General features: G+C 32.8%; 4 protein-coding genes across 4 annotated transcripts; 1 reads left to right on the top strand and 3 right to left on the bottom strand.

Moving 5' to 3' along the window:
- Positions 1–1,118: 1,118 nt before the first annotated feature.
- On the bottom strand, positions 1,119–2,882 carry LOC129910406 (zinc finger protein 714-like). The gene is made up of 2 exons (XM_055987785.1): positions 2,317–2,882; positions 1,119–2,248 (listed from the first exon to the last, which is right to left on the bottom strand). The coding sequence occupies exons 1-2, from the start codon at positions 2,707–2,709 to the stop codon at positions 1,175–1,177; spliced, it is 1,467 nt and encodes a 488-aa protein (XP_055843760.1). The 5' UTR covers positions 2,710–2,882; the 3' UTR covers positions 1,119–1,174.
- A 1,996-nt stretch (positions 2,883–4,878) lies between these two features.
- On the top strand, positions 4,879–8,897 carry LOC129910413 (platelet-activating factor acetylhydrolase IB subunit beta homolog). Its single transcript, XM_055987792.1, has 3 exons — positions 4,879–5,390; positions 7,457–7,579; positions 7,914–8,897. Exons 1-3 carry the CDS (start codon positions 5,118–5,120, stop codon positions 8,193–8,195), a joined length of 678 nt encoding a protein of 225 aa, XP_055843767.1. The 5' UTR covers positions 4,879–5,117; the 3' UTR covers positions 8,196–8,897.
- Positions 8,898–9,500: 603 nt separating this feature from the next.
- LOC129910410 (transmembrane protein 41 homolog) lies at positions 9,501–12,502 on the bottom strand. The gene is made up of 4 exons (XM_055987790.1): positions 12,293–12,502; positions 12,047–12,194; positions 11,850–11,978; positions 9,501–10,410 (listed from the first exon to the last, which is right to left on the bottom strand). The coding sequence occupies exons 1-4, from the start codon at positions 12,321–12,323 to the stop codon at positions 9,903–9,905; spliced, it is 816 nt and encodes a 271-aa protein (XP_055843765.1). The 5' UTR covers positions 12,324–12,502; the 3' UTR covers positions 9,501–9,902.
- A 3,817-nt stretch (positions 12,503–16,319) lies between these two features.
- Positions 16,320–24,381, bottom strand: LOC129910404 (chromatin assembly factor 1 subunit A). Its single transcript, XM_055987783.1, has 3 exons — positions 22,228–24,381; positions 21,985–22,157; positions 16,320–17,823 (listed from the first exon to the last, which is right to left on the bottom strand). Exons 1-3 carry the CDS (start codon positions 24,263–24,265, stop codon positions 16,495–16,497), a joined length of 3,540 nt encoding a protein of 1,179 aa, XP_055843758.1. The 5' UTR covers positions 24,266–24,381; the 3' UTR covers positions 16,320–16,494.
- Between the last annotated feature and the right edge of the window lie 302 nt (positions 24,382–24,683).

The raw sequence follows: 24,683 nt of genomic DNA, 5'->3' as shown, positions 1-24,683 counted from the left end.
ATGATAAGCTCTTGCCTTGATATATAAATAATTTGAATTTGAGATTTGCCAAGGAAGGAAATGGGACTGAAAAATGCATAGGTATGCAATAGAGAAAGAGACTTTCTCTCCAGATCCTTAGAAGAAAACTTTCATGACTTTTAAAGAGATGCCATGGTCACAAACTATAACTACAGAATACACCTGAACTACTCGTACTCATTTGAAGAAAACACCATCAAATGGTATACAGGCGGGTCAAGAACGTACCAATGGGTCAAACCCCAAGTATCTTTCTGGCTGCAGTAAATGCGATTGTAAAATGCGCAGAAATTAATCTCAAATTAAATCACCGTAAAAAAAAACATTGCAATCACGGCTGTTCTGATTTCCGTTCGAATTTCATTTTCTCAATGCTCCGAATTTCGTAATAGAACACATTTTGCGGATTCATAGGTGTTTCGAAAAACGAACGGATCTAATATTCTCCATATTCCAATCTCCAACAAAAAAGTCGACGTTTTCAATCCATACGGATTCAATTTTCGTTTAATTTTTCAAATTCTTACGAATATTAGAACAGCCGTGTATGTCTGAGTCAAGCTGCCGTAAAAGCACTTAAGTCCTATGAAATCAACTCCAAGCTAGAAATGGAGTATACTTGGCAAAATAAACAAAGTCACTCGCCACTGGGTATCGATATCCTTCTTAGACATAGGGCCTGACATGGAGTGAATGAGTACCTACTAGAGGGTATGAGGCACAAATTAAAACCTCCTTGTTTGTAAATCAATCTAACTGACTACAAAGATAAAGTATAGGCCGATCGAAAAAAAGTTGTTTTGCTATACAATTGCCTTCAAACTAAAATATTTTGTGCCAACCCGGGCGACTGTGCGAACACTAGCAGTCTAAACTAAAAAAAGCTATCGGCCGATAGAAAGTCTGTAGGATGTTCCGGCATCCCTATAGTGCAAACTCTTATCCGAAATATCATTCGAATCCGATATCTTGATAGTTACTTCCTGATTTCGAAAAAAGGGAAGACAAATTCTTAACGGATCCCTCTACACGAATGAATAATAGTATAGTAGGTACCTGGTTGCGATTAAAAATCCTGTAAAATATTTAGCCAACGATAAACTTAAACTATGTGAAATAAAACATTTATTTTTTTTATCGTAACTTAAAACAATTAGGTAGCCTTATTATGCGTTTTTAAATGAGCCCGTAGCGCCACAACCTGTATGAAGCGTTTCTTGCAAATACTACATTCGTGTGGCTTCTCACCTGTATGCCGCATTTCATGATGCTTAAGAGTTTCGGCTTTTCCGAAACTCTGATCACAATATTTGCACTTGAATCGACGTATTCCCTTGTGCACAATTCGATTGTGCAGCCCAAGATTCGCAGAACTATTGAATACTTGAGGGCACTCCGGACAAGGCCATTGTTTTTCCTTCGTGTGATAATTAATATGAATACGGAGTTCACTTTTCGTTGTTTTCCGCAGGCCACAATATGGGCAAACAAAGTTCTTAATCCCTGCATGCCGCATCTGATGGTCTCGATAAGTCCGTTGTGATATATATCCCTTACCACATTGTTCACACTTGTATGGAAATTCTTCCCCCGTATGCTTATACCGATGCTCTTTGAGAGTACTTATATTCTTGAAAGTCTTACCACATTCTTCACATATGAAGATTTTCGGTTCATACTTTACCTCAGAGTGCTTAATGCGACAGTGCACTCGAAGTGTTTGCCTGCGACGGAATACCTTATCACAACCTTCGTATTCACATTTAAAGTCTTCCTTGTGTTCGGTGTGTACATCATCAATGTGAGCTTTCAAATGAGAAGATTTGTTATAGGATTTATCACACAATTTGCATGGATAAGGCTTGAGGCCTTTATGCAGCCGCAAGTGAGCATCGAAACGATCTTTTTTGAAGAATTTCTTTCGGCATTTTTCACAATTGTAGATTTCAGGAGTTTTAATATAAGCAGGCATTGTATAGTCATCATCTTTGGGTTTTCTACCTCTTCGTCGTGCTGGTGGCTTGGTGTTTTTCTTTTCTGCAGTCTCCTCTACTCCGTCGAGTATATTTTGTTCGGGGGTGGAATCATAGTCTGTGGAATCATCAACAAGACCACTGAACACATCGTGATCGATCTCCTGCTCGTCGAGTACTTCCTTAACAGATACTTTTGGAGGTTCAGTAACGCTATTAACAACTTGAATTTCATCAGCGTGTGGTGGAGAATTCTATACAAAAAAAAAGATAACAAATTACGCTAAAGAATTTTCATGGGAAGTTAGACCTTTTTGCGTACCTCTTGTTTGTGTTGAACAACAAACGATTCCTCATCATTGACTTCCAATTTATTTGCCAATTGTAGCCATTGAATACTATTTAAGTTTGCAGAAGCATCTTCAAATTCGAGTCTATCGATTTCAAGTTTTGGAAATGCATTCACAACACTATCTAGTTCACGGAAAGATTTAATACACATCACACGAAACTCGTAGCATGTTTGTATTTTGGTATAGCATTCTTGGCATATATGACTTGGAAAGCCATCATCTCGTTCAAAATCCAAAGAGGTACACACAACAAGCCACTTTGCAATGTTTGGAGTTTCGTGTATATTTATTTTGCCTGCCGGTCCCATAACATCTAGGCAGGTGCGACAAAAAGAATCGATTTTGTCGGGCGTTACGTCCATTGTAATGAAAATTTCCAATTGGGTTAGTACATTGAGTATTTTAGTTTATTAATTTATTCTAAAATGTGTTTGTTTTATTTAAAGAAAGTAGTTTTATTTATAAATTATAATTTTTGTGGACAAAAATTCTAATGTTTGGTTTGACAAAAGTCAAGAGTTTTGAATTGGGTCTGTTCATTAAAACGAACACCCAAAAGACAGAACAGATCTGTTGAACGCGAAGCGTCAAACGGCAGAACATATTAGGTGTGTTTGGTAACGTTTTGTATCAAAATATTTGAAAAGGTGAAATTATAGTTAGGTTTTCACTAGAGCCCAAATGAGATAATTTCGCAAACTGTCTCATTTGGAATGTCATCGTTTAAAAAAAAAATTAAATTGAACTGACCTAATTTGCGAAATTATCTCATTTGGCCTGTGCCTACGTTCTGTAACTTAGTCGAGAACTTCTCGCATCGAAAAATTTTATTTTTTCAAAGCAGCTTTAAGTACTAAGCAGTAGATAAATATTTCCAAAGGAACGCAGCTTTTAAAACAAGAATTCCATACGTTTCTCTATTTGGAAAAATAACCTGGGGTCGAATTACGGCATACGTTCGTTAACGAATGGTTGCTATGTGTCCCTATCGTTTTCTAATAATTAAATAAAGACAGAAATAGTCAAAACGTAAACGTATGATCGTAATCGTATGCCGTAATTCGACCCCTGGTCTGTATCTTGATGTGAGAAGCAACCCTGTAAATTTTTTATTCCATTGGAATTGTTGGAAACTGTCAAAAAAAGGGAAAATATTTGTACCTTTGGCCATCAAAGGTCTTATAGACATAGTTTTACAATAAGGGCCAGTTGTACAAACGTGGTTCAGCCTCGGATCAGGAATTTAACCCACCGATTTCGGCGGATTAGCTGCGGGTCAACTTCGGTTCAAGCATGGATTTGGCTATTTTTACATAAATGTGGATCTTGCACGGGTGCTAAACTGGAACCTCATCACTGATTTCAGAAGATAAAAGTTGCTGAACCACGGATTAAATATTTGTCCAACTGGCCCTAAATATCTCAAGGTTCGGTAGTCCGAAGGTAGAGCAGTCGGTCAGCGAGTGGAGGGTACCAAGTTCAAGTCACAGTTAGGGCATATAGTTTTTTCTTTTTTTTTCTTTAATATTCTTTTTTTTTATTTTAAAAATTTAAGTGATACAAAAATAAATTACCGTGAACACTTTTACTTTTAGCACATCTCACATTCAATGCAAGATTATCAATTTTTTTTTCAAATATCTTACTTTCTCGCATCCTTTTTGCTTGTGAGTAATTTTGGCAGTTCAATCGAGAAATTATCTCGATAATTTTCTTACAGACACAGTTTTATTCACATTTTTCCAGTCTGTCAAGCATTTTGATTCAGAAATGTTTCAAGGCGAGAAAAATTTGTTTATAGAAACAAACGAATGTGAGAAAATGATTTTTGTGTCGATTCACATTATTTTTGTTCCGATTTGCGTGTTTCGTGCGAGAAATTTCTCGATGCGAGAGTTACAGAACGTAGGCACTGTATAGTAAAAACAGGCTATTAGCTACACCAGCATCTATGGGAGTGCCCATAAAAAAAGTGTGTGTACATGTACACCATGTACACGCGATTGAAGTTATACTTCATACTTAAGCCAGAACTCTAATTGTCAGATACGTCGGACGAAACAGAGGGGAACAACGCTCGGAACCGCACTCGACGGATGAAAACTTATCAAAAAGTCAAAGAAAACAACAACAAAAACGTAATTTGACATTAGCCGTTTTTTATTATCCCACTTGATCCATAAAGTCATTAGCCGTTTTTTATTATCACTTGATCCATATAGATCATTAATTAAAAAGTATTACAACAACTACATGAGATCTTGCTTTTCATCAGGATCACGATTCGTGATGGATGTGACGATGCCAACAGCGAATATATCTTCACAAATTCGTGATACTTACGCATAATGTCGAATTCCTTTCAACATAAAAAAATCGATTTCAATTACGTGTTGTAAAAATTGTACCGAGCATGTTTAACTGAACAAAACGATTTTTTTCGACACAACATCGTCGCTTCAATGTGTTCTAGCCTTAAAATTCAAAACTTCTTGAACACAGTTTGCGCATTGCCAGCACAACATTTTACAATTGCGACACGACAACTGTCATTGCCCGGGTGCGCTCTAGCAAACAAAAAAAGAAGTTCTTCAATTTTTTCTTGATCTAAATTTTGGATAATATTTCAATAAACTTTACTTAAAAAAGAATTAATTAAATAATTCTGTTTCAATTAATTAAACAACTGTTTCAAAAGAACATTAGCACTTGTTTTTTTTTAATCAGTGCTTTGAATTTCGGCTAAAAAAAAAGACTTTCGGTGAAAGTAATGAGCTCTTGTACAGTGCCAGCACCCTTTCCTGACGATGACGGCGACGAAAGGTGGATCAGCATTCATAAACGATTTTTGTCTGAGTGCCGGGAAAAGGATCCAGACGTGATATTCCTGGGCGATTGTATACTCGAAACACTCCAGGATACTGAAACCTGGAATCAATACTTTGCTCCGATGCACTGCCTCAACTTCAGCATCCGAAATGACCGCACGGAAAACGTTCTTTGGCGAGTTGAAAATGGGGAATTGGATAATGTTAGACCAAAGGTAAGTTGATATAATTTCTTATAACTTTTTCTTGTCTGTTTTTTTTTTTTTTGTTAATAAATCAAAATTTTGTTAAAAATGCTTTGTTCTCGTACAAATATGAATCGTTTCCCAACCAGATTTTAATTTTTCTTTCATATTTTAGATTTTTTTATTTGATTTGACTCATCTTCTTTCATGTATAAATTTTAGTTTGAAGTAGAAATTCTTTTAATACCTATAATCATTTCCCACCATCCTAAATGACCACTTTCATTGCAATGGGGTGGGGTGGAAGTAGGTACTTTGTCAAGTGGAAATGAATTACATATTATTTATAAATCTAAGTATGTACCGAAGCACCATACAAACATTTTCTGAAATTATCCCACTGAAAAGTTGTATGTATGTCTACTAAAATATTCAAATAAAATGCTCAATAAGAAAATCTTAAAGAAGTGCAATTATTAATCAATTCCCACAGTTATTTGAATAAGTAAATTTGGTCTGCATGAGTCATTAATTTTTTTTTTTGTATGCTCTTAGACTAACTTTGTACCTACATTACAAATGATGTATCAACGTACAATCTTATTTGTAGAGCATCAATGAAAATAACATGAATCTATTTTCTTAAGATATTTTATATTTAAATAAATTCAGTCTTATCCTTGATTTGTTAGCAAAAACATTGGTTTACACACCGAACAACATAATAAAAAACAGAAAAAGAAAAATTCAAGCTCATCTCTTCTAAACTTCAAAAGTCTGAATGTCCAAACTAGCAAGGTCTGAGACCAATATCATCTTAACGTATTTTTAAGTTCAAAATGTTAATTTTGAAGAAAATTGTTCCTGGGTGCAGACCGGTGAGCGTATAGCTTTCGCACCCAGTAATAGTTATATTTCACTTTAAAGAACTAAAATTTTCCTCAGATTGATAAATACAGCGTTTCTGGCATTTCATCTGCTGCCGTACTACAGCTAAGCAAGTTTAGGATTCGTAAAGAAAATCGAATTTGAGATAACAATCAAACTTGAGATTTCTGTGAAAGAGAATGCAAGAAAATTGCTCCCGCAATTCTGTCTATCTACATACAATCCTTTATCTTGGTGCGTGCATAAAAAGCTTTGTTCAATGTTGATATTTGGGAAATCATCCTGCGGATAGCTTGACCAAAAACAAAACTCAGCTATTAAAACTTCCTAACCAGGGGCCTGTTTCAGAGCTCACTACATCAACTACATCAGCTATATTTACTACGTCGGAAAATACTAGTTATGGTTTAAATAGTGCAAATGTTCAAAAAAGTGCTTCGGGAAGTCCAACAGGCCGCCGCAATTAATGTTTAAAGTTATTGATGTAAACAATGTAATAAGCTGCGAAATAGTCCCCAAGTCTTCAAGTTTTTCGTTTTAAAAAACATTTTGTATGTATAGAGTCATAAAAAAATGTTAAATGAACAAAGAAAGGTCGTAAAAATATATAATGATGAAAAACCCAAATACATCTCAAAAATCCATGTAAAACATTTTGTAGTAGAATCTTGAAACTTTGTTAAATGGTAGAAATAGAAGTTTATACAAAAAAAAAGATAATTTGATATTTTCAACCCAGGAGGCGTAGTATCCGCCTATTTCCGCTGAATTTTTATCAAATATTATAGAGTTCTTATTATCGTTTAATCTTGATAGAATGGTAAAAAGCTGGCAGTTATGCAAAGCAAATTTTAATACTTGAGGTTTTCTACTCAGGTGGCGAGGTACCCACGCTCTGATATATGAAAATTATCTAACACTTTTAGGTACCGAATACAATTAAACAGCTTGAAAAAAAAAATAAAAAATGGTTAACTTGAGATTTTCTAAAAACGAATCATATGGAATAGTATAAAAACTAAAGATTTTAAATTGTACAGTAATACCTTGCAAAAAGTGATGAAATCTCAACAAAAAAAATAACTGTAAAATAAATTCAAGTTCTTCTTCTTCAATCCAAATTTTCACGATACAAATTTAAAAACAAATCCTAGAACTTTTATATATGTATAACGAACACAGTTTAATTAAATAAATTTTTATTTCAGATTGTTGTTTTGCATGTCGGCACAAATAACATAGAGAATACACCCGAGGAGATATCTGATGGCGTGTGCGAAATAGTAAATCAAATTCGAAAAAAACTTCCCGAAACTTATATAGTTTTACCGGTAAGGAAAGAAAATCGAACTCAAACTTCATAACCTCGTAGGTCGAAAAATTCGAAAAAAGTATTATTGATGCAAACAATTCAGAAAATTCAGAGCTATCTTTTGGTATATTCAGTTCAACAATGTTGTTTTGAACATTTTTCAGGAATGACGAAATTCAAAAGCTCGTATTGATAGATCCCATACAAAAACAAGAAACACAACATATTGTTTTTTGATTTCTGAAAAACTTGCAAAAACGACTTACGAAGTTATGAAGTTTAACCGTCGAAATATCAAAAAAAAAAAAAAAAAAAATTAAAATGTTAATAACTTTAATTTATTTTGCTTTTAGACAATTCTCCCACGTGGTCAACTTCCAAATAGACTGCGTGATAAAAACGCTGAAGTAAATCGTCTTATAAAAGAAAAATGCATAGGGCTTAATCGAGTACAAACAGTATCTATAGACAAAGGTCTAATACAATCTGATGGTACAATTAGCCATCATGATATGTTCGACTATAAGAACTTAACAAACACCGGTTCGAAAAAAGTTTTCGAACCTGTCTATGACTTATTGTCACAAATACTCAATGAAAACGAACCAGAAAAAGACCTTACACCATCGGAATAAAATTTAAGTCATAATATTTATATTTTTGATTGAATATTTTCTATACACCAAAACTAATTAAAAATAATTAAGTAAACAAAAAAACACATTCATTGAGCTGCCTTAAACCAAAAAGATAAAAAAAAATAAATTAATAAAGCTTTTAAGGAGCATTTTTTTTATAAGTATATTAAATTATTATTATGTTAAAATAAAATCATTCCAATTTCGCACTCAGTAGCTTTGGCTTCAACATCAAATCATGTCTCGTTTAAGTTTAAAATGAGTTTTGATGTTAAAATGCAGGTACTTCACGAGTAGTATTTATTTATTGTTGATGTTAGTATTATTTATTTAAAAAAAAACCTTATATGATAATTTATTCAAACTCATTTTGAACATACATACGTTTTTTAACTATCGAAACTTTAATTCGTATAAATAAGAAAACGTAAGATTGGCTTCTTTTGTAATTCAACCAATTGCAAAGATAAGTAAAAAGTTAAGAAAAGGCTAATCCCTGTTTTTTGTCGTTTTAATTCATGCGACAGGTGATCTCTGCTCTCAAATTAAGAAATAAAATATACAAAAACACAAATGGATGTTATAATTGCGTTTCAAATTATGAAAAGTTCACACTCGTACAAGTTTATTTTTATTATTTGCGAATATTTTGTAAAAAAAAATTAAATGGAAAATAAAGTGTTTGAAAATATGCAGTAATTATATTTTTTTTATTTTAATTCTATCGAGTTTAGGGGAAACTTTAACGTTCGGATTCGGATAAATTTTAAAATTCCGAATGAACAAAAGTATTTTACCATCTTACTCACCTTTACCGTTACATCTCTTATCCAGAGAGTCATTCTAAGGCGATTGTTCTCTTTAAACAAATGAGAGGACAAAATTTCGGAGTCGTTGCATAAGTAAGTGAAAAAAAAAAATTATAAATTGAAAAAGTTTTCCGTCAAGTTTTCTCCCGGCAAGAGTTCCCCGGGAATTTTAATTCAAAATAAGGCTGAATTTGTATGGAAATAATTCAATTGGCAAAACATTTTCAGTTTTTGAATTTGACGCGTAAACAACATTCGAACGCACTTTTCCACTTTTATTATAGATAAAAATAATAACACATATTTTGAATATAACATTTTTTTATTTTGCAAAACAACATGTTTGTATAGGTAATCAGCTAAATGTGTTTTTAAAATGCTTTGTATATAAAATACAGTATATGCCCAAAAATAAAAGACAACAAATAATAGAAATGATAATATTAATAAAAACGTTTTCGATTTGTAGTCCAATTGATTTTTACTTTGCTTGTGATTTAATTTCCGGTGGGTTCAATAACAAGAGTTTAACTCTACAATTATAAATACATATTTTGATGTAAACTAAGCTGAGATTTGGCTTATTCCTATTTTATGTAAATCCAGACCAGAAGATACAACAATTATTTCCAAATTCAAAAAAGTTTTATAAAATCATATTCTTACAGACAACTAATCGAAAACGCTGGCATTATATTTACAAAATGTATAACATTTATGAACCAGTTTATAAAAAAATAATGACTTTCGTACAATTTACTCTTGATTTAAACCGGTATAATCTACTAAACATATAGCAATAACGCATATATAATAAAATACGTAATAACAAAAAAATATAGATAATTAAAAACAATACAATTTTAATTTAACACAACCACAAACGCTTAAAAGTTTATTCAAGCTTCTTTTTAAGTTTGTTTTTAAGTAATCCTGGGAGTAAGGATAATATTGCACATACTGTAAGTATACCAACAGAGGTCCACGAAAAGGCTTCATTAGAGCTTGTCATTTTTTGTAGAGTTTTTCCAGTTTGTATGGCAATAACAGATGGTGGCGCCACTCCAAAGAAGGTACCTATTGCGAATGTATAAATGGGAACACCAATAACCGGCGAAGCTAAATTAATGAACCAATTTGGTAAAAGTGGTGTCATACGAAGAAATAAAATGTAATTAAATAAACTATGGCGATGTTTTTCGACTTGTTGCGTCCATTCTGCTGTTTTTGTTGGCCAAAAATGGCATATTAATCTTCGACCAACTAGGTTTGATATGCTGTAACATAACGTGGCTCCCAGTGACGAACAAAAGCATATAAGAAATAAAGCAATTGGAAATTTGTAAAGGAATCCCAGTAATATGGATAGGAACAATGATCCTGGAATGGCAAATGTTTGTAGGCTGTAAAATAATATTCAGTTAAGGAAAATGAGTGTGCAAAATAGAAAAGAAAATCAATTTTAAATTATTTTCTTTGCAATTAATAAATTAATAGTGTAAAACACTTTCAAAAAAAATTTAATTCAAATGATTTTTTAGTAATCTTTGGGTCGAATAGAGTGAGGCTGCGGCCGCGCAATGACCGATTGAGCGATTAAATAACTACACTGATCACTATACTCCAAATTTACCAGCTGTTATAAAGTGATGGAACAGCAAATCTTTTTTGTATATGTTTATCATTTTTCTATATGCACGACTGGGTCGTAAATTTTATTTAAAGAAATTAAAAATAAAACTTATATAAATATTATAAAATTTGGTTTCATGTTAAAAAAAAAACACCTCTTTTAATTGTGTTGACCTCCGAATGAAGTATATTATTAAATTTGGTATACAATGCTAAAAAAATTACTAATCAACACACAACAAAAAAAGTTTCAATGAAATTCATTGGTCCGTTTTCGAAAAAATGCTTTTTTAAATTAAAAAAAAAATTGAAATGTTTTCCTTAATCCTTTTTTTTTTTAATTTCGACATTAACGTTTTTATGAAAAAGTTTTCATTGTCTACAGCCAGACATTAAAAAAATGTTTCTAAAGCAAGTCCAAAAAATAAAAAACAACTGAGTCACCAAAAACCCTTTATGAAGTTTGGAGTAATTGCATTCGGTGGTTTAGGCTGCAACTCGAGATAGAAACAGGCACAGAATGGGAGTTCCATTTTTCTGAATCATAGTATTAATAGAGAAGAAATTATTTTACTTCAACGGCAGACTACATTTTTCACACTTTGGCAGGCGCTATTGTATTAAAAAACGTAGCTGAAAAGCTGTTCCCTTAACATATGAGTAAAGCTTATCTATTTAAATATTATTTAAACAGATAGCTGCGCTTCAGAAATTCAATTCGAATTTAGAATATTGAAGGAAGAGTATTAATTAAAGGAAAAAAATATGTGTAGATAAAATACAATGGTACAATAAATAAAGATATTTCACAATCATCACATTTCACATGTAAAATACCTATTTCCTAGATCCTATTAATCTAAAAGCCGCAAAAGCTAATTTCAAATGGCCACAAAACAGCAGCAAGTTTTGGGAAGTGAACCGAAATACCCATACATTCACAATGTAGTGATACAAATACAAAAGGCACACAGTTTTTTTCTCAGCTTTAGCGAATGTTTAAAAATAGCTACTTTCTACCAAAGGCTAAACAAAATCATCCCAGAATTTCAATTTTGATATTGCGAAAATTATAACCTACCGGCATGAGCAAGGGCAAAGTTTAAAAAAAGTGTGAAATGTTGTTTTTATACATTGCAGGAAATACTAACTACTAAAAAATATCAACTAAACATAAAATAAAGGAAATGAAAATTTTTCAAAAGGATACAACACATAGGTTGTGACAACTCCAAACATAACTTCAAAATAGTACATGTCCTTGTATTGATCTAATACTTTAGCTAGCATTTTGGCATCTTGAATATCTCGCGGTAATTTGATGTACTGCTTTTCCGTCCTATAGAAACAAAACAACAAGATTACATAAAATTAACGTGCTTCCCCTAATATAATAATTTAACTCACTCTTCTAGTTCGGGAAACATCATATACACATAAGACATTGCCGCCAAGCTGATTAAAAATATCACAGCAAGTATTGTTAATGATTTCTTTGTTGCGCTTCGTTCGGTAGCCGACATGGTCTTCTTTTGTGTAACTTCCTTATTATTAACTGAATAGAAAAAAATCATTGAAAATATCATTCACATTGAAGATTGAATATTAATCTAGTATTTATATATGCATATATGCATTTAAACTTACTATTTATATTTAGCGAGTCTGTTTCTTGGAATTCCATGATTAAAACTGATTGTTTAATTTGTGTGGAAAGTGCAATAGATCTTAACACAAATTGTTGTCGATAATCAAATATCAAATTTGAATAAAAAGGTTTTTAATAAAATATTCGATTTGGTTGGGTGCAAAACCAAACTGCAAAGTTTACGAAAAAAAAAATTGGTGACAGCAAAAAAATGACAAACACACGTCAGTTTTTTGGGGGGTGGTTTGCGTTCAGGTTTCAAGAGTTATGTTTGACATTCAACAGTTTTAGAAGCTATGGCTTTTGAATTGAACGTTATTTTTTCAAATAATAGCCGTGTTCCCTCACGAAAACTTTTCCCGAGTCAATTTTAGCCGTACAATATGCCGCAAGACAAAAATGGACTAGGACTCTTCTATCCTATGGGGAATTCGACTGCGAAACTTTGAACCAGAGTAGGTAAAGAAGTTCAAGTGGGAATTGCATTGATTCAAATGGGACAGGGACATTGCAAATTGTCTCATTTCGTTTGACAGCTCATTTGTTGTTTATTCTAACCGACTCTTTCTTTGTCATACACCTTCTTCTGTCAATTTTGTTATTTTGGTTCCTTCTCTCCTATACAGAGCTAATTAATTGTGATCTGTTAATGGAAAATTGAGTGTGTTCGTTGAGTTATAGCCTGTTTTCATTAGAGCCCAAATGCGATAATTTCGCAAATTACCCTTCAAGCAAGAAAACGGAGTTCTGTTTTTATTTCTTCATTTGAACACGCCGTTTTACTCACACATGCATACAACTTTTTGTGTATGAACACAAAATCGAAGGAGAAAGGTGTGAAAAGTGCGAAAAGGAAAATTGACGAAAGAAAGACCAATCAACAGAATAATAAAACGTCGTCATTTTATTTTTGTTGACCTAATTTGCGAAATTATACTACTTGGGTTATAGTGAAAACAAGAATCGAATTCCGGGACAAGATTTTGAACGTTTTTAATATTGCTATCTCTATTCAATCAGTAGAAAAAGATAAGGACATACAGTGCTGCTAAAAACATTCCGGATTTTTTTGTGATTTTCATCAATTGAAATGTTATAACACAAAACTGGGACAAAATATTGTTTTAATATTTTTTCTAGGTCGTTAATATATCAGTTAAGCAATTTCAACAGAAAAAAATGATCTTTAATACATACAAAAAATTTAAAAATTGAAAAATGAAGTAGAGTCAGAATTTCAGCTGTGAAAAACTAACCGGATTTTTCAAGGATTTCGATTCCCGTTGTTGAGGTAACGGTTTTAAGCGTCACTTCAATACAATTTTTGTTTGCAGTGACAAACAAAGTTGTTAGCTTTGTGAATTGTATAAATTATTTAATGGAATAACGGAAAAAACGCATTATAGTCATCAAATTCGTTATTGAGTTGTAGAACATTTTCAAGCCGAAATAAAACAAAATATTTTCCCTTTGGGATGTTGAAAATTGCACCGTCAAGTGAGTTTGATATCGTCAAAAAGTAAAAAAGCGAAAAATTAGTTGAAGTAGATCAATTGGGTGCCATCACAAAATATCCCTAAAAACTGATAGGCGAATAAAGAGTTTTTTGATAAAAAATCCTTTTGCGGCTTCTAAAACGATTTGTGAGGAGATTAATCTGCTTTCAACATCAAGTACAGTTAGAAAGGATTTGAGAGATTTGGTCTTTATGTCTTTCGGCTCGGAAAAAGACCATTTCTTTATACTAAGCATTGTCTAAAAAGGTAGGCAATGAAAGGATCTTAAGGAACACTTTAAATTTGAAAATAAAAATACTCCATCATGGTTGTATTTCCAAAAAAACATCTGAGTTGCTCGATAACAAAACGCAAAAATATGCTTTTCAGTGATAAAAGCAATTTTAGCTTGTTTTATTCCGATTGTGAAATGGTTCAAACATGGACATGTTTGAAACCAAAAAAATATGCTCCCTATCGTGAAGCACAGCAGAGGATCAGTGATGGTTTGGGTTTTTTCAGCTGCAGGCTCTAGCCCGTTTCACAAAATCAACGGAATTATGGATCATTTCCAAAATAGAGAGATGTTGGAGTCGATAATGGCTCCATTAAAGGAGAAATAAATTCCTTTACGTCGCCTCTTTCTGCAAGTTATGATGCCAAAAATTCTTAAAAGCCCATTAAACAGAAGTTTGGGGAAGACAATACTCCTTGCTTAGAAAAGCCGTAAAAATTAGCCAACTTGAACCCGATTAAAAATTTGTGGGCCATCTTTAAGTGACGGGTAGAAAAGAAAAAGCCCATTTCAGCAACTAACGTACTTGTAGCTTTGAAAAATGACTGGGAGCATATTTCTAGCAAAATATTAACTTTGAAAATTAACTTCAAAAAATCCGGTTAGTTTTTCACAGCTGAAATTCTGACTTTACTTCATTTTAAAATTTCTAAAATGTTTGTATGTATTAAAGATCATTTTTTTCTGTTGAAATTGCTTAACTAATATATTAACGACCTAGAAAAAATATTAAAACAATATTTTGTCCCAGTTTTGTATTATAACATTTCAATTGATGAAAATCACAAAAAAATCCGGAATGTTTTTAGCAGCACTGTATATAGCGACCTTAAGAACGTAAGCCGAAATTCGGCCCCTTAATTTTATACGATTTTGAAATTCGAACTGACCTAAAGCCTAGTACGCTGCCGATGCGAAACGAAAAATTTTCAAGTCTCCAAAGTCGACAACGAAAATGCTAACGAAAAAATATCATTGAGTATTCTGTCAAAGTCAAAATAAAAAAATTCAAAATTTATTTAAAATCAAGAAGAAAAATCAACAGAAATCAATTTTTAAAGCAAGAAATAAATGAATTAAAAGCTCTTGACAAATGAGTGAAAACTCTCCAATTTTTCGCTAGAGCTGCATACTGAAAAACGAAAAGCAAAACGAAATTTTTCGTTCAGGATTTTGTTAACGACATTTTGTATGGAAAATTTCTTTTCGCTTCAGCAGCGCCCTAGGCTTTATTTGTTAAATTATGTTATTTTGGGCTCTAGTGAAAACAGGCTATAGATTTATTATTTTAAAAGGAGCTATGTCAGAATTTTGATTCGAATGTAATTGTTCAACAAAAACAAAAAAAATGGAAAAAGTATTTGGTGCGAAATCTGTATGTCAAAACGATACATTTACAGAACAAACTCTTCTCTCATTTATGTATATATGCAAATTACCTGCTCTTATGATAAACAATTTTTTCAAGTTTACAAAATATTAGGGGTATTCACGATTCGATTCAAATGGTCTTGTATCGTTCTTCTATACAATGAATTAAAATAATTTTTTTTAAAGAATATTTTTTTTTGTAGAAGTTTTTTCGATATTTTTGAAAAAATTGTAACTCGTTTTCAAAGTTGATTTTTCGAAAAAAAAAAAATAATAATAATTTGGTAGCGTCAAGTAAAACATCATAAGTACTTCCTCAGTGCCTTGCTTTCCGCCTCCCGATCCCTTACCAGTTTACATTTTTTCTGCATTAAAAACATATCCCAGTATATATAGTTATATCTCGAAAACAAAAAACATTAAAAACAGTACAATAACTTTGTTACAACTAATCATAAAAAACCGTTGTATGGCGAATGAGTATTTTTTTTTTATAAAATTTCGTTTAGCGCCTAGTAGCGGCAAAATCTTTTTGTATTACAAAAACAAATATTGAGTTTTGGACAGCTTTTCGGTGCAACTACTCCTATGTGCGACGTCACTCCTTGATTGCCTATTTCTGTCCGACGACGAGGAAGATCATTTGCAGTGTTAACAAATTTAATTGGTATCATAATTAAAAAAAAAAAAAATATGGTTATGTAAAAAAAAACTAACAGCCAAACTTGAGAAAAAACAAATATCAACTATGTATACAAAAGCGAACAATCTTCAAGTTCCTTTCCTTTCTTCTTTGTATGTTTTTTGTGACGAAATATATAAAATATTTTTCTCTTTTAAGTGATCTCTTTCATAAAAAGATTTATTTTAATGTGTATAAATCAAATGTTATATTTATATCATTTTAAGTAGTAAAAATACACCCTATTTATATAGATTACATATAGATAATATAAATTAATAACTAACGGCGAGAAAAATCCGAACGCGAAAAAAAAACTAAATACAGTTTAACAATCAATTACATTATAAATAACTATATCATTTAATCGAGTACAACAACTTCATCAACGTCCATTTTTGTAACGGAATGAACAGGCACTTTTGATGATTCGTCTGCTTCTATTAACTTTGCCACAGGCGCTGTTTTATTCTTTTGCAGAAACTTGCTTATCAATGCATTCTTCGACTGTGCAGAGAACTGTTGTCCTGGCGGAACAGACATAAGCAGAGCTACTCTTTTTTTAACTACTGGAGTTTTATTGGGAGCTGTCGCCGTGGCAGGTGGTGCAGGTTTTTTAAAAGTAGGAGTTGTAGAGGTTTGTACCTCTTTCACTTTTGGAGACGGTAAGGTCTTTGATGTTTTAGGAGAACTTTTTGTTGTTGCTTTTGGAGAAGCACATTTTTGATCTGTAAGTTGCTTTTTCTTTTCTTCTTTTGTTATGACTTTAGTAAATTTAGCTATACCTGGAGGTTTGGAATTTTTCTTTTCAGTTTTATCTGTTTTAGTTTGTTCGGAACTCTCTGATTTTGGGATTTCATCCTCAGTCTCGTTTACTTCATTTTGATCGTTTTTATCTTTATCGAACTTAGGTTGAAGTTTATATGACCATTCATTACGCAAACCCAACTTTTCAAGGCCATGTTTATCCAAAATATCAGCCGAAACGACCCAGCATAGTTTCTTTTTATTTTTATTTTTCTTATTAACGGCGTCCACCACAGACCACTCGGAGATTTCATCGATTTTTTCTTTTACCTGAGATTTGGTTGGTGGCAAACATTCACCATTCTTAATTGTTTCACATGTATTTGACACATGCTCTAAATACTCTTTAATAAGAAACACTCTCGAGTGTCGATTTCCATGAACAAGACGCACCAAATCCTTCATTAGGTCATCTTTTATTTTGATTCGCTTTAGTTTCTCTGGTGGAGGTGTACTCGGCTCTGGTTCAGGGACTTCAGGCGCTTCCATTATAGGTGGCTCGCAGAAAATCATTGCACGGGTACAGAGACTATCCCAAATGATAGTTGGACAAAGTTTGGGACGATTGCCATTTTCGTCTTCCCAAATTGCACCAATTAATCTTGGTTTAATTTTTTCTGTTTTCTTTTTCATTTCTTGGGCGAATTCTTGTTGGAGAGCTTTTAGTTTAGCCTTTTGAGCTTCACGAGATGTATCGGGTCCAAGCTCGTCTTCGTTTTGCATTTCTTCGTCACTTAAATGGCCATGTGGAACAAACCATTCATTGTCAACTTCATAGTCCTCGTCCTCTGATTCGTCCTTTTCATCTTCACTTCCATTCAACGACTCTCCGGGCTCTTCTTCTTCCCATTCATCATCTGAATCTACTTCATAATCAAAGAATGCCTAAAAGAAATAGAACACGTTCAAAATATAAAGATAATTGAATATTTAAGTTTAAGATGTTAATTACATATCGTACGTTGAGAAACAAAGTGTCACAAAAAAACACGACTTTTTAGGAGTAAAATAATCAATTATAAAATTAACTATAAAACAGATGAATTTGATAACGACTCTTCTTTTCTCCAGTGGGGACTTTGCATACATCGTAACGCCTTTTGGTAAGAATGTAGAACTTGACTTAAAAACTGCATTTTTTGTTTCTTTTTTTTTCAAAAAATATACAATGTATAGCATCTTATACCCATCAGCATTTGGAAAAAGTGGATAGGATTAACTAGAAAACACTTAACAATAACAGGCTTAATTGTGCCCATGATTATGAAAGTGGACTAAGTCACTTTTTGCTTTGTTTAAAGAAAAACTTTCATAATAATTTTCTTATAACGATTTAATTATGTTTCTTTTATGAAATCACTAGAGGATTTCATACCCCTTACATAATAATTATTTTAAGGCTAGATTCGAGGCCATTTTTAGGAGTGACTTAGTCTACTTTCATAATTAAGGGCACAATTATGAATCTCTGTTCTTAACTGTACTGGTGAAAATTTCCTACATCGTTTGAGAAACCCCTAAAAATGACAGCTTTTCATTTGCAGCCGTTAAAATTCAACATCGGATAGGCAGGGACGTTGAGTTGGAAACGAATTGTTTGACGATTAGAAAGGTAATTTCTAATCCAACAAAGAAGAGATTCATCGAAGTCTAAAGCACACATTTTCAGGAAGACTTTGTGTGTACCTGCCATAAAAAATTAAATAGTTTGCAAAATTTTGAAAATATATTATTTGGATCATTTTTAAATGAATGATATATTTAAAACGAAGATCCTCACAGGGGTCGAGACAAATTAAGTTCGCCGGTTTTTAAAGACTAATCGTCTAATTTGCTGCAATGAACCTTAACATGAGATTAGATCAAAGGGCTGTCAGGCGATCTGACTCATTTAAGAGTTCATTGTGATACCACAAAAGACAAGCGAGTTAAGAATCCACTAGTCAAATCACTCTTTTAAAAAGGGACGCCTGATTTTACTATATCACTATAATCCAGTCAAATAAGGGTTTAACCTCGGAATGAATGCTAATAGAAATTTTTTTTTGTTCAATACATTCCTTTTGGCATTCTATAACATTTTGAAGGTCAAAGCGCGAAATGGAGATTTTCAAAATTAGCAAAAATAGACTATGGTACACATTACATGATTTCAAGGTATTTTTTAATGCTGATTCCAAAAAATCTAAAATCAAGGCAATCTGACGTCTCTGAAACCTGTTTGTCATGTGTCAACCTATATTATTATAACAGTTGCTAACTTACTACCGAAAAACCCTTGAAAGTTATGGTAGCGGAACCAAATTTTGCATGAAGGTTTTTATATCCATTATCGTTAAGAATCCAATGGACAAAATATTTTGTCTTCAAAGTCTCATGATCTCATTTTAAAGCTTGAATTTTTTACTTTGAATTGTTGGGAAAAACATAAAAATGCTTACAATAGTATTAGTTAAAGTTCTCAGATACTCTCTGTTTCAATTTCAGTCCTTTTTTCCTTACGATAGTATTAGCGTTATCTCTCAATAAACTGCACTACATTTTTTGTATGTTAAATTTTCCAGATACCTGATCTCGTTTCAATTTCAGTCTTCTTAAAAGTGAACAGATTTTTAACTTCATTGACTTAAAGCTTTTGTTTCAAGCTTTTCTATGGTACCATTAACATTCATGTACCTATGTCTATTACATCCTGATCAATTATCGTTTTTACAGAACGCAGTTTGATTCTATTTTTTTACTCCTAAACGTACTTTATAAGTTCTATCTAAACTTAGTTGCTTGCAATCGGGTGGAAGACATGGTTAAAAGTGCGGTCCGCCCAACTAAAGCCCTTATTGCCAGTGTCGTTTGTGTATCGACAGACGACTTTTGTCGATAGTGGATGAATTTTGGTATCGTCAATATTTATTGTGAATGAAAGTGTTTTCTTATGCTTATGCAATGAGTATCCCCAGCGCCGAAGAAAACATTTCAAGGATAAAGACGGGTATACTTTCTGGTCGATCAGATTTATGTACGAATGAGTATACTGAAATATTTTAGGACCCTCACACAGTGGCGTATCCAGAAAAAAATTTCTGGGGGGCTAGAAAATTTTTCAAAATTTTTTTAGAGGGAAAATGTACGAAAAAATTTGTTTCTCTTTTTTATCCATCTTTGATCGAAAGTGAAGAGCTATGGTGCGGTACTGATAGTGGTAAAGAAGCATTTTACTGCTACTACTCGACAGCTTCGTACTCTGTCTCCTCCTTTCATAATAAAAGTAGTGTTTTTTCAAAGTTTTTATACTGCAAACATTTTACACAATGAGCAAGGAGTTCAGTCATCCGTAAAAAAACACTTTATTTCGTTCGAACTTTGTCATGTACTGAATTCAAAACTGTTATCAGATTTATTCCTATCACGTTTATAGTTATTGAGCTATAGGCTCATTATTATTTTCGATATAAATGCTCATGTTCCGCAATTTGAACGAAAGTGAATTGAAATCACTTTTCAATTTCACGTGAAATAAAATATCATATTCTTCATTTCGATCGATTTCGAAAACTTCAAAATTGCTTCAAACTGTCAAAACTGAATGATCATTCATTTTTATTTTGTTTCTAAAATGAAATTACTACTGCTTTGGACATGGATGCAATTTTCTCCGCAATTTTAATGGAAAAAGCAGAATTTAAAAGAAAAATGAAGAAGACACATTTTGTGAGACAAATCAAATATGTGAGTGAAATGCAAATCATGGGCAGTATTATTGCAAATTTTAAAACAAAAATGAATTAGTGTAAAGGGAATGAGGTTGCTAACACAGAAGGAGTGCGCAATTCCCGAAGGTACCTATAGAATTGCGCATTGCAAACACAGAGGCAGTCATGAATTATAATATTTCATGCCATGAGGCATTATGTATTTTGTATTAAATCAACAACAAATAAATTATACAAAACAATACAAATATAAGTTTTTATAATATTTTGTCCAAAAATTGTAAATTCATTGAAAAAGACACTAAATTCAACTGAATTCGATGAGAAAATCTAAATGAGTGAAAAAATGCAGAACACCTAATTTCACTTTCGGCAAGTGAATGCCCAAAAAGTTAAATGCAGAATGTGAAAGTCTCAAATATTAATTTTCAATGAAGTTCTTGTTGATGTTTAATCCAAAATACATATTATTTTTTCGTAATATGTTGCTTTTTTAATCCAAATCAAAAGCGCAAAGTGGAATTTGCTTATGTTGGCCACTAAGATTTTGAGATATCAAAAATTTCTATTTCTAATATCTTTAAAAGACGGCGTTTTGAGATTGCAAGAAGTTTTGCAAAATTTAACGGTGATGTAATTCGACGTCAAAATACCAAAAAAAAAAAATGATCTGAAGAATTCCAAATCGAACTAAAATCCAAAAAAAAAATTACGCCAGCTGAGGCTCTTACTCAAACAAACATAAACATCCGTTTCAGATTTTGGAGGGGGCTCGAGCATCTGAGCTGCCTCTAATCTTTAAGATTTACGAAAAAGTTTCAGTAAATCATGTTCATTATGATGAAATCAGCTAAATAATAACATGATCTTGAAGGCTTGCCACTGCCCTCACAACCGAACAAGTGAGAATAAATATTTGCTTTATGAGACAAATGTACATTTTTCTGTGTGATGAGAAGCAAACTGCTGTTAGGAAGTATAAAATAGACGGGAAATAAATATGTATAAAAACATTTTAAAAACAAAATCATCAAGTTTGTATTTTTTGGACCTTCATGTGATGTGAAAATAAAATATAAAAAAAAAATATAGAAATAAAACATATTATTGCGATTCTTAAATAGCATTCAACATATCACATACTTTTTTAAAACTTTTCACGGATTTAGTTTCTTCTGACAGAATTTTCTCCCAACTCTCAGAAATAGAAAGATAGGCTTCATAATAATTAGGTAATAATACAAATTATATTCAAATGATAGGGACAAAACACAAAAGCCACCCATTGCAATTAGTAAACAAAACTTCTTCAAATGTTTTTTTTTTTAATATTTACCTTATCTGTAGCGAAAGGCCTCCTTGATGTAATCACAGTGCTTTTTTTTCTCCATGTGCCATAGAAAGGTGGGCGCCGATTTTCACGGAAATAATAATATTTAGCCCTATATGTTTGTATTGGCATAGTCCGAGGCTCATCAATTGTCTGAGCAGCATTTTCAAGTTCACTAGCTACAAATACAATAAATAAAGGCTCTTTCAAACTTGTTTTAATATATGTAATTACAAATTGTTCACTTACCTATAATTATAACATCATCCTCATCGTCCTCAAAATTATTCTTTAGAACTGTTTTAAAACCTCTCAAAGGTGTATGTGCTTTACTCTTTAGTTCTCCAATGTATAAAGCAGATTTATCTGTTTGTGTACTTTTAAGAAAAGAATCCAGCTTTTCTCGTGAGTTATCATTAAATTCTCTTCGCACTAATGGTGCCAGTCTCATAGCTCCCTTTACCTGAAACGGGCGAAAGGCTAACGAATCAACACTTTCGGCATCCTCTCGAGACTCTTGATCTTCATCGGTTATTGGCTTCGCAGGTTTCGGAACGAAGAACTTGGTGAATGCTTGTGCAGCTTTTTTCTTCTTATTTTCTTCTTCTTCCTTTTCAATTTCCTTACGACGACGATCCTCGTCCTTTTTGCGACGCTCTTCTTCTTTAGCTTCATCTTTCTTACGTTTTTCTTCATTTTTGGCTTCAACCTCGGCCAAGCGTTTTCGCTCTTTATCTTCCTTTTCTTTGCGTCGTTGATCTTCTTTCTCTTCACGTTCACGTCGTTTTTGCTCCTCCTTTTCCTCACGCTCCTTCTTACGCAACAATTCACGCTCTTCGCGTTCTTTTTGTTTTTGCAATTTTTCTTCTTGCAATTTACGTTCCCGCTCTTCACGCTGTTCCTGTAACTTTCGTTCTCTTTCTTCCTTCTGCTGCTGTAATTTTAGTTCTTTTTCTTCGCGAGCTTTTCTACGTTGCTCCATCAACTTTTGTTGCTTGGGAGTCAGTAATTTGTTTTGTTGAATAGCCTTGTTGAGTGAAGTATCAGCGGCACTCTCCGACACAATCTCTGGTTCGGACGAAACGACCTCTTCAGTTTCTTTTTTATTCTTTTCAGAATCAGTTATTCTGATAGATCTTCGCGTGGATCTTGTTTCTTTTGTTGGACTTTTTTTGTCTCCGTCCTTTAAGGGAATATCTTTGGGAGACTTTTCATTAAGAGTATCTGAATCCTCTTTTTTTGAACTTGTTGCTTTTGAAGGCTTTTCCTCGGGTGAGGTTGCTGATACTTCTTTAATGGCTTCCGTCTTTTCTGGCGATAGTTTTATTGTTTCTGGGGTTTTAGATTTTAATGTCCTTTTAGGCTGTTTTGGTGATTTTTTAGCCTGTTTGATAATGGTTTTGGATGGCGATGGGCTCTTCTTCAAATTGGCAGTTTTGGGAGTTTCCGGTTCAGGTTCAGTTGGCTTATTACTAAGTTCTTCATTTTTATTTGCTTTTATTGGAGATTTTGAAGAAGAAGAAAGTTTAATGTGTTCTTCTTCAACATCAATGGACTCGTCAGCAACAGATTCACTTGAAGCGATTGTTTGTTTTTTACCAACATCATTTTGGACTTCTTCGAGTTTTAGTTTCTTCTGGGGATTTTCTTGGTCATCAGACACAAGCTCTACATCGCTTGCATCACTCAATTCAACCTTAGCATTTGATTGAGAGGCACGCTTGGATTTTCTCTTCTTTTTCCCGCTTAATGGCAGTTTAATTTGTAACTTCGGTGTAGTAGAAGTTCCACTCCCACTGGCGGCAGTACTTGGTGTCGATTTGTTTTTCTTTTTTTGGGATATCGTCCCAGAGGCAACTGGTGTTTTTGGTGATTTTGAATCACTTGGAATAGTTTCTTCTTCTTCGGAGAGATCATCATCAAGGACAATCACATCGACCGTTGAAGAATCAGCATCTATTTTGTCAGTGGTTGTTAGATTCTCTTTAATATCAGACTTACCAATTTTTTTTTGATTGTCAGGTTCTTCGGTGAATGATAGTTTACGCTTTTTAGAGGGAACTTCTTTTACATCACCAGATGATGCACCAGCATCATCGGGTGGCTTTATTGGGAGACTCCCAGCAATTATTTTGAATGGTAGGCGAGCCTGTACGAGTTTCTTTCCGGTGCTTGAATCTTTTTCATTTTTTTGTTTCTCGGTTGTTGGAGTTGTCGCAATTTTACCAGATTTTCGAGCACTTCGCATATTTGCCTTTTTGGCACTATTGGACTCAATTGTTTTCATATGAATTAAATAAGAAATTTAATTTGTTTTTAATTTTTATTTACGAAAAAAATAAAACTTGAAGAAAAACCCGCTTTGGTTAATGTCAATTCAAGTGAAAACGCGCCAACTGATTATAAAAGTGGGGTATGAAGTTAGGTATGGTTGAAATTAGTTCTAAAATTTGAAATGCAGATGGCCATTTATGATTTTTGTTAAGGGTGACATTACACTGCTTTGATTTGTTATTTTTTGTTTATTTTTAAACATAATGCCCTACTTACACCAGAATTGGCAAAGAATGAACAACAAATTAGGGGTATTCACGATCTGGTGCAACAGGTCTTGTGAAAGTGTAAAATTTTATTTTTTTACAATAGATCGTGAACGCACCTCTTCTTATCTATAGTAAATATTGAATGGAATCCATGATATGATT

This window comes from Episyrphus balteatus, chromosome 2 (genome assembly GCF_945859705.1).
Source record: "Episyrphus balteatus chromosome 2, idEpiBalt1.1, whole genome shotgun sequence".
In the NCBI taxonomy this organism is placed as follows: Eukaryota; Metazoa; Arthropoda; class Insecta; order Diptera; family Syrphidae; genus Episyrphus; species Episyrphus balteatus.
Note: the sequence above shows the minus strand (reverse complement) of the source record. Positions and strands in the feature narration are given on the sequence as shown.

Coding starts and splice junctions, on each gene's coding strand:
- LOC129910406 (XM_055987785.1), bottom strand. CDS start 2,709: ATGGACGTAACGCCCGACAAAATCGATTCTTTTTGTCGCACCTGCCTA. Junction 2,249..2,316: donor TTGTTCAACACAAACAAGAG/GTACGCAAAAAG, acceptor TTTTTTGTATAG/AATTCTCCACCACACGCTGA.
- LOC129910410 (XM_055987790.1), bottom strand. CDS start 12,323: ATGGAATTCCAAGAAACAGACTCGCTAAATA. Junction 12,195..12,292: donor AGAAACAGACTCGCTAAATA/TAAATAGTAAGT, acceptor TTTTCTATTCAG/TTAATAATAAGGAAGTTACA. Junction 10,411..11,849: donor GTTGTCACAACCTATGTGTT/GTATCCTTTTGA, acceptor ATTATTTTACAG/CCTACAAACATTTGCCATTC.
- LOC129910413 (XM_055987792.1), top strand. CDS start 5,118: ATGAGCTCTTGTACAGTGCCAGCACCCTTTCCTGACGATGACGGCGAC. Junction 5,391..7,456: donor TGGATAATGTTAGACCAAAG/GTAAGTTGATAT, acceptor TTTTTATTTCAG/ATTGTTGTTTTGCATGTCGG. Junction 7,580..7,913: donor AAACTTATATAGTTTTACCG/GTAAGGAAAGAA, acceptor TTTTGCTTTTAG/ACAATTCTCCCACGTGGTCA.
- LOC129910404 (XM_055987783.1), bottom strand. CDS start 24,265: ATGAAAACAATTGAGTCCAATAGTGCCAAAAAGGCAAATATGCGAAGT. Junction 22,158..22,227: donor GGATGATGTTATAATTATAG/GTAAGTGAACAA, acceptor TTGTATTTGTAG/CTAGTGAACTTGAAAATGCT. Junction 17,824..21,984: donor GGCCTTTCGCTACAGATAAG/GTAAATATTAAA, acceptor TATTTCTTTTAG/GCATTCTTTGATTATGAAGT.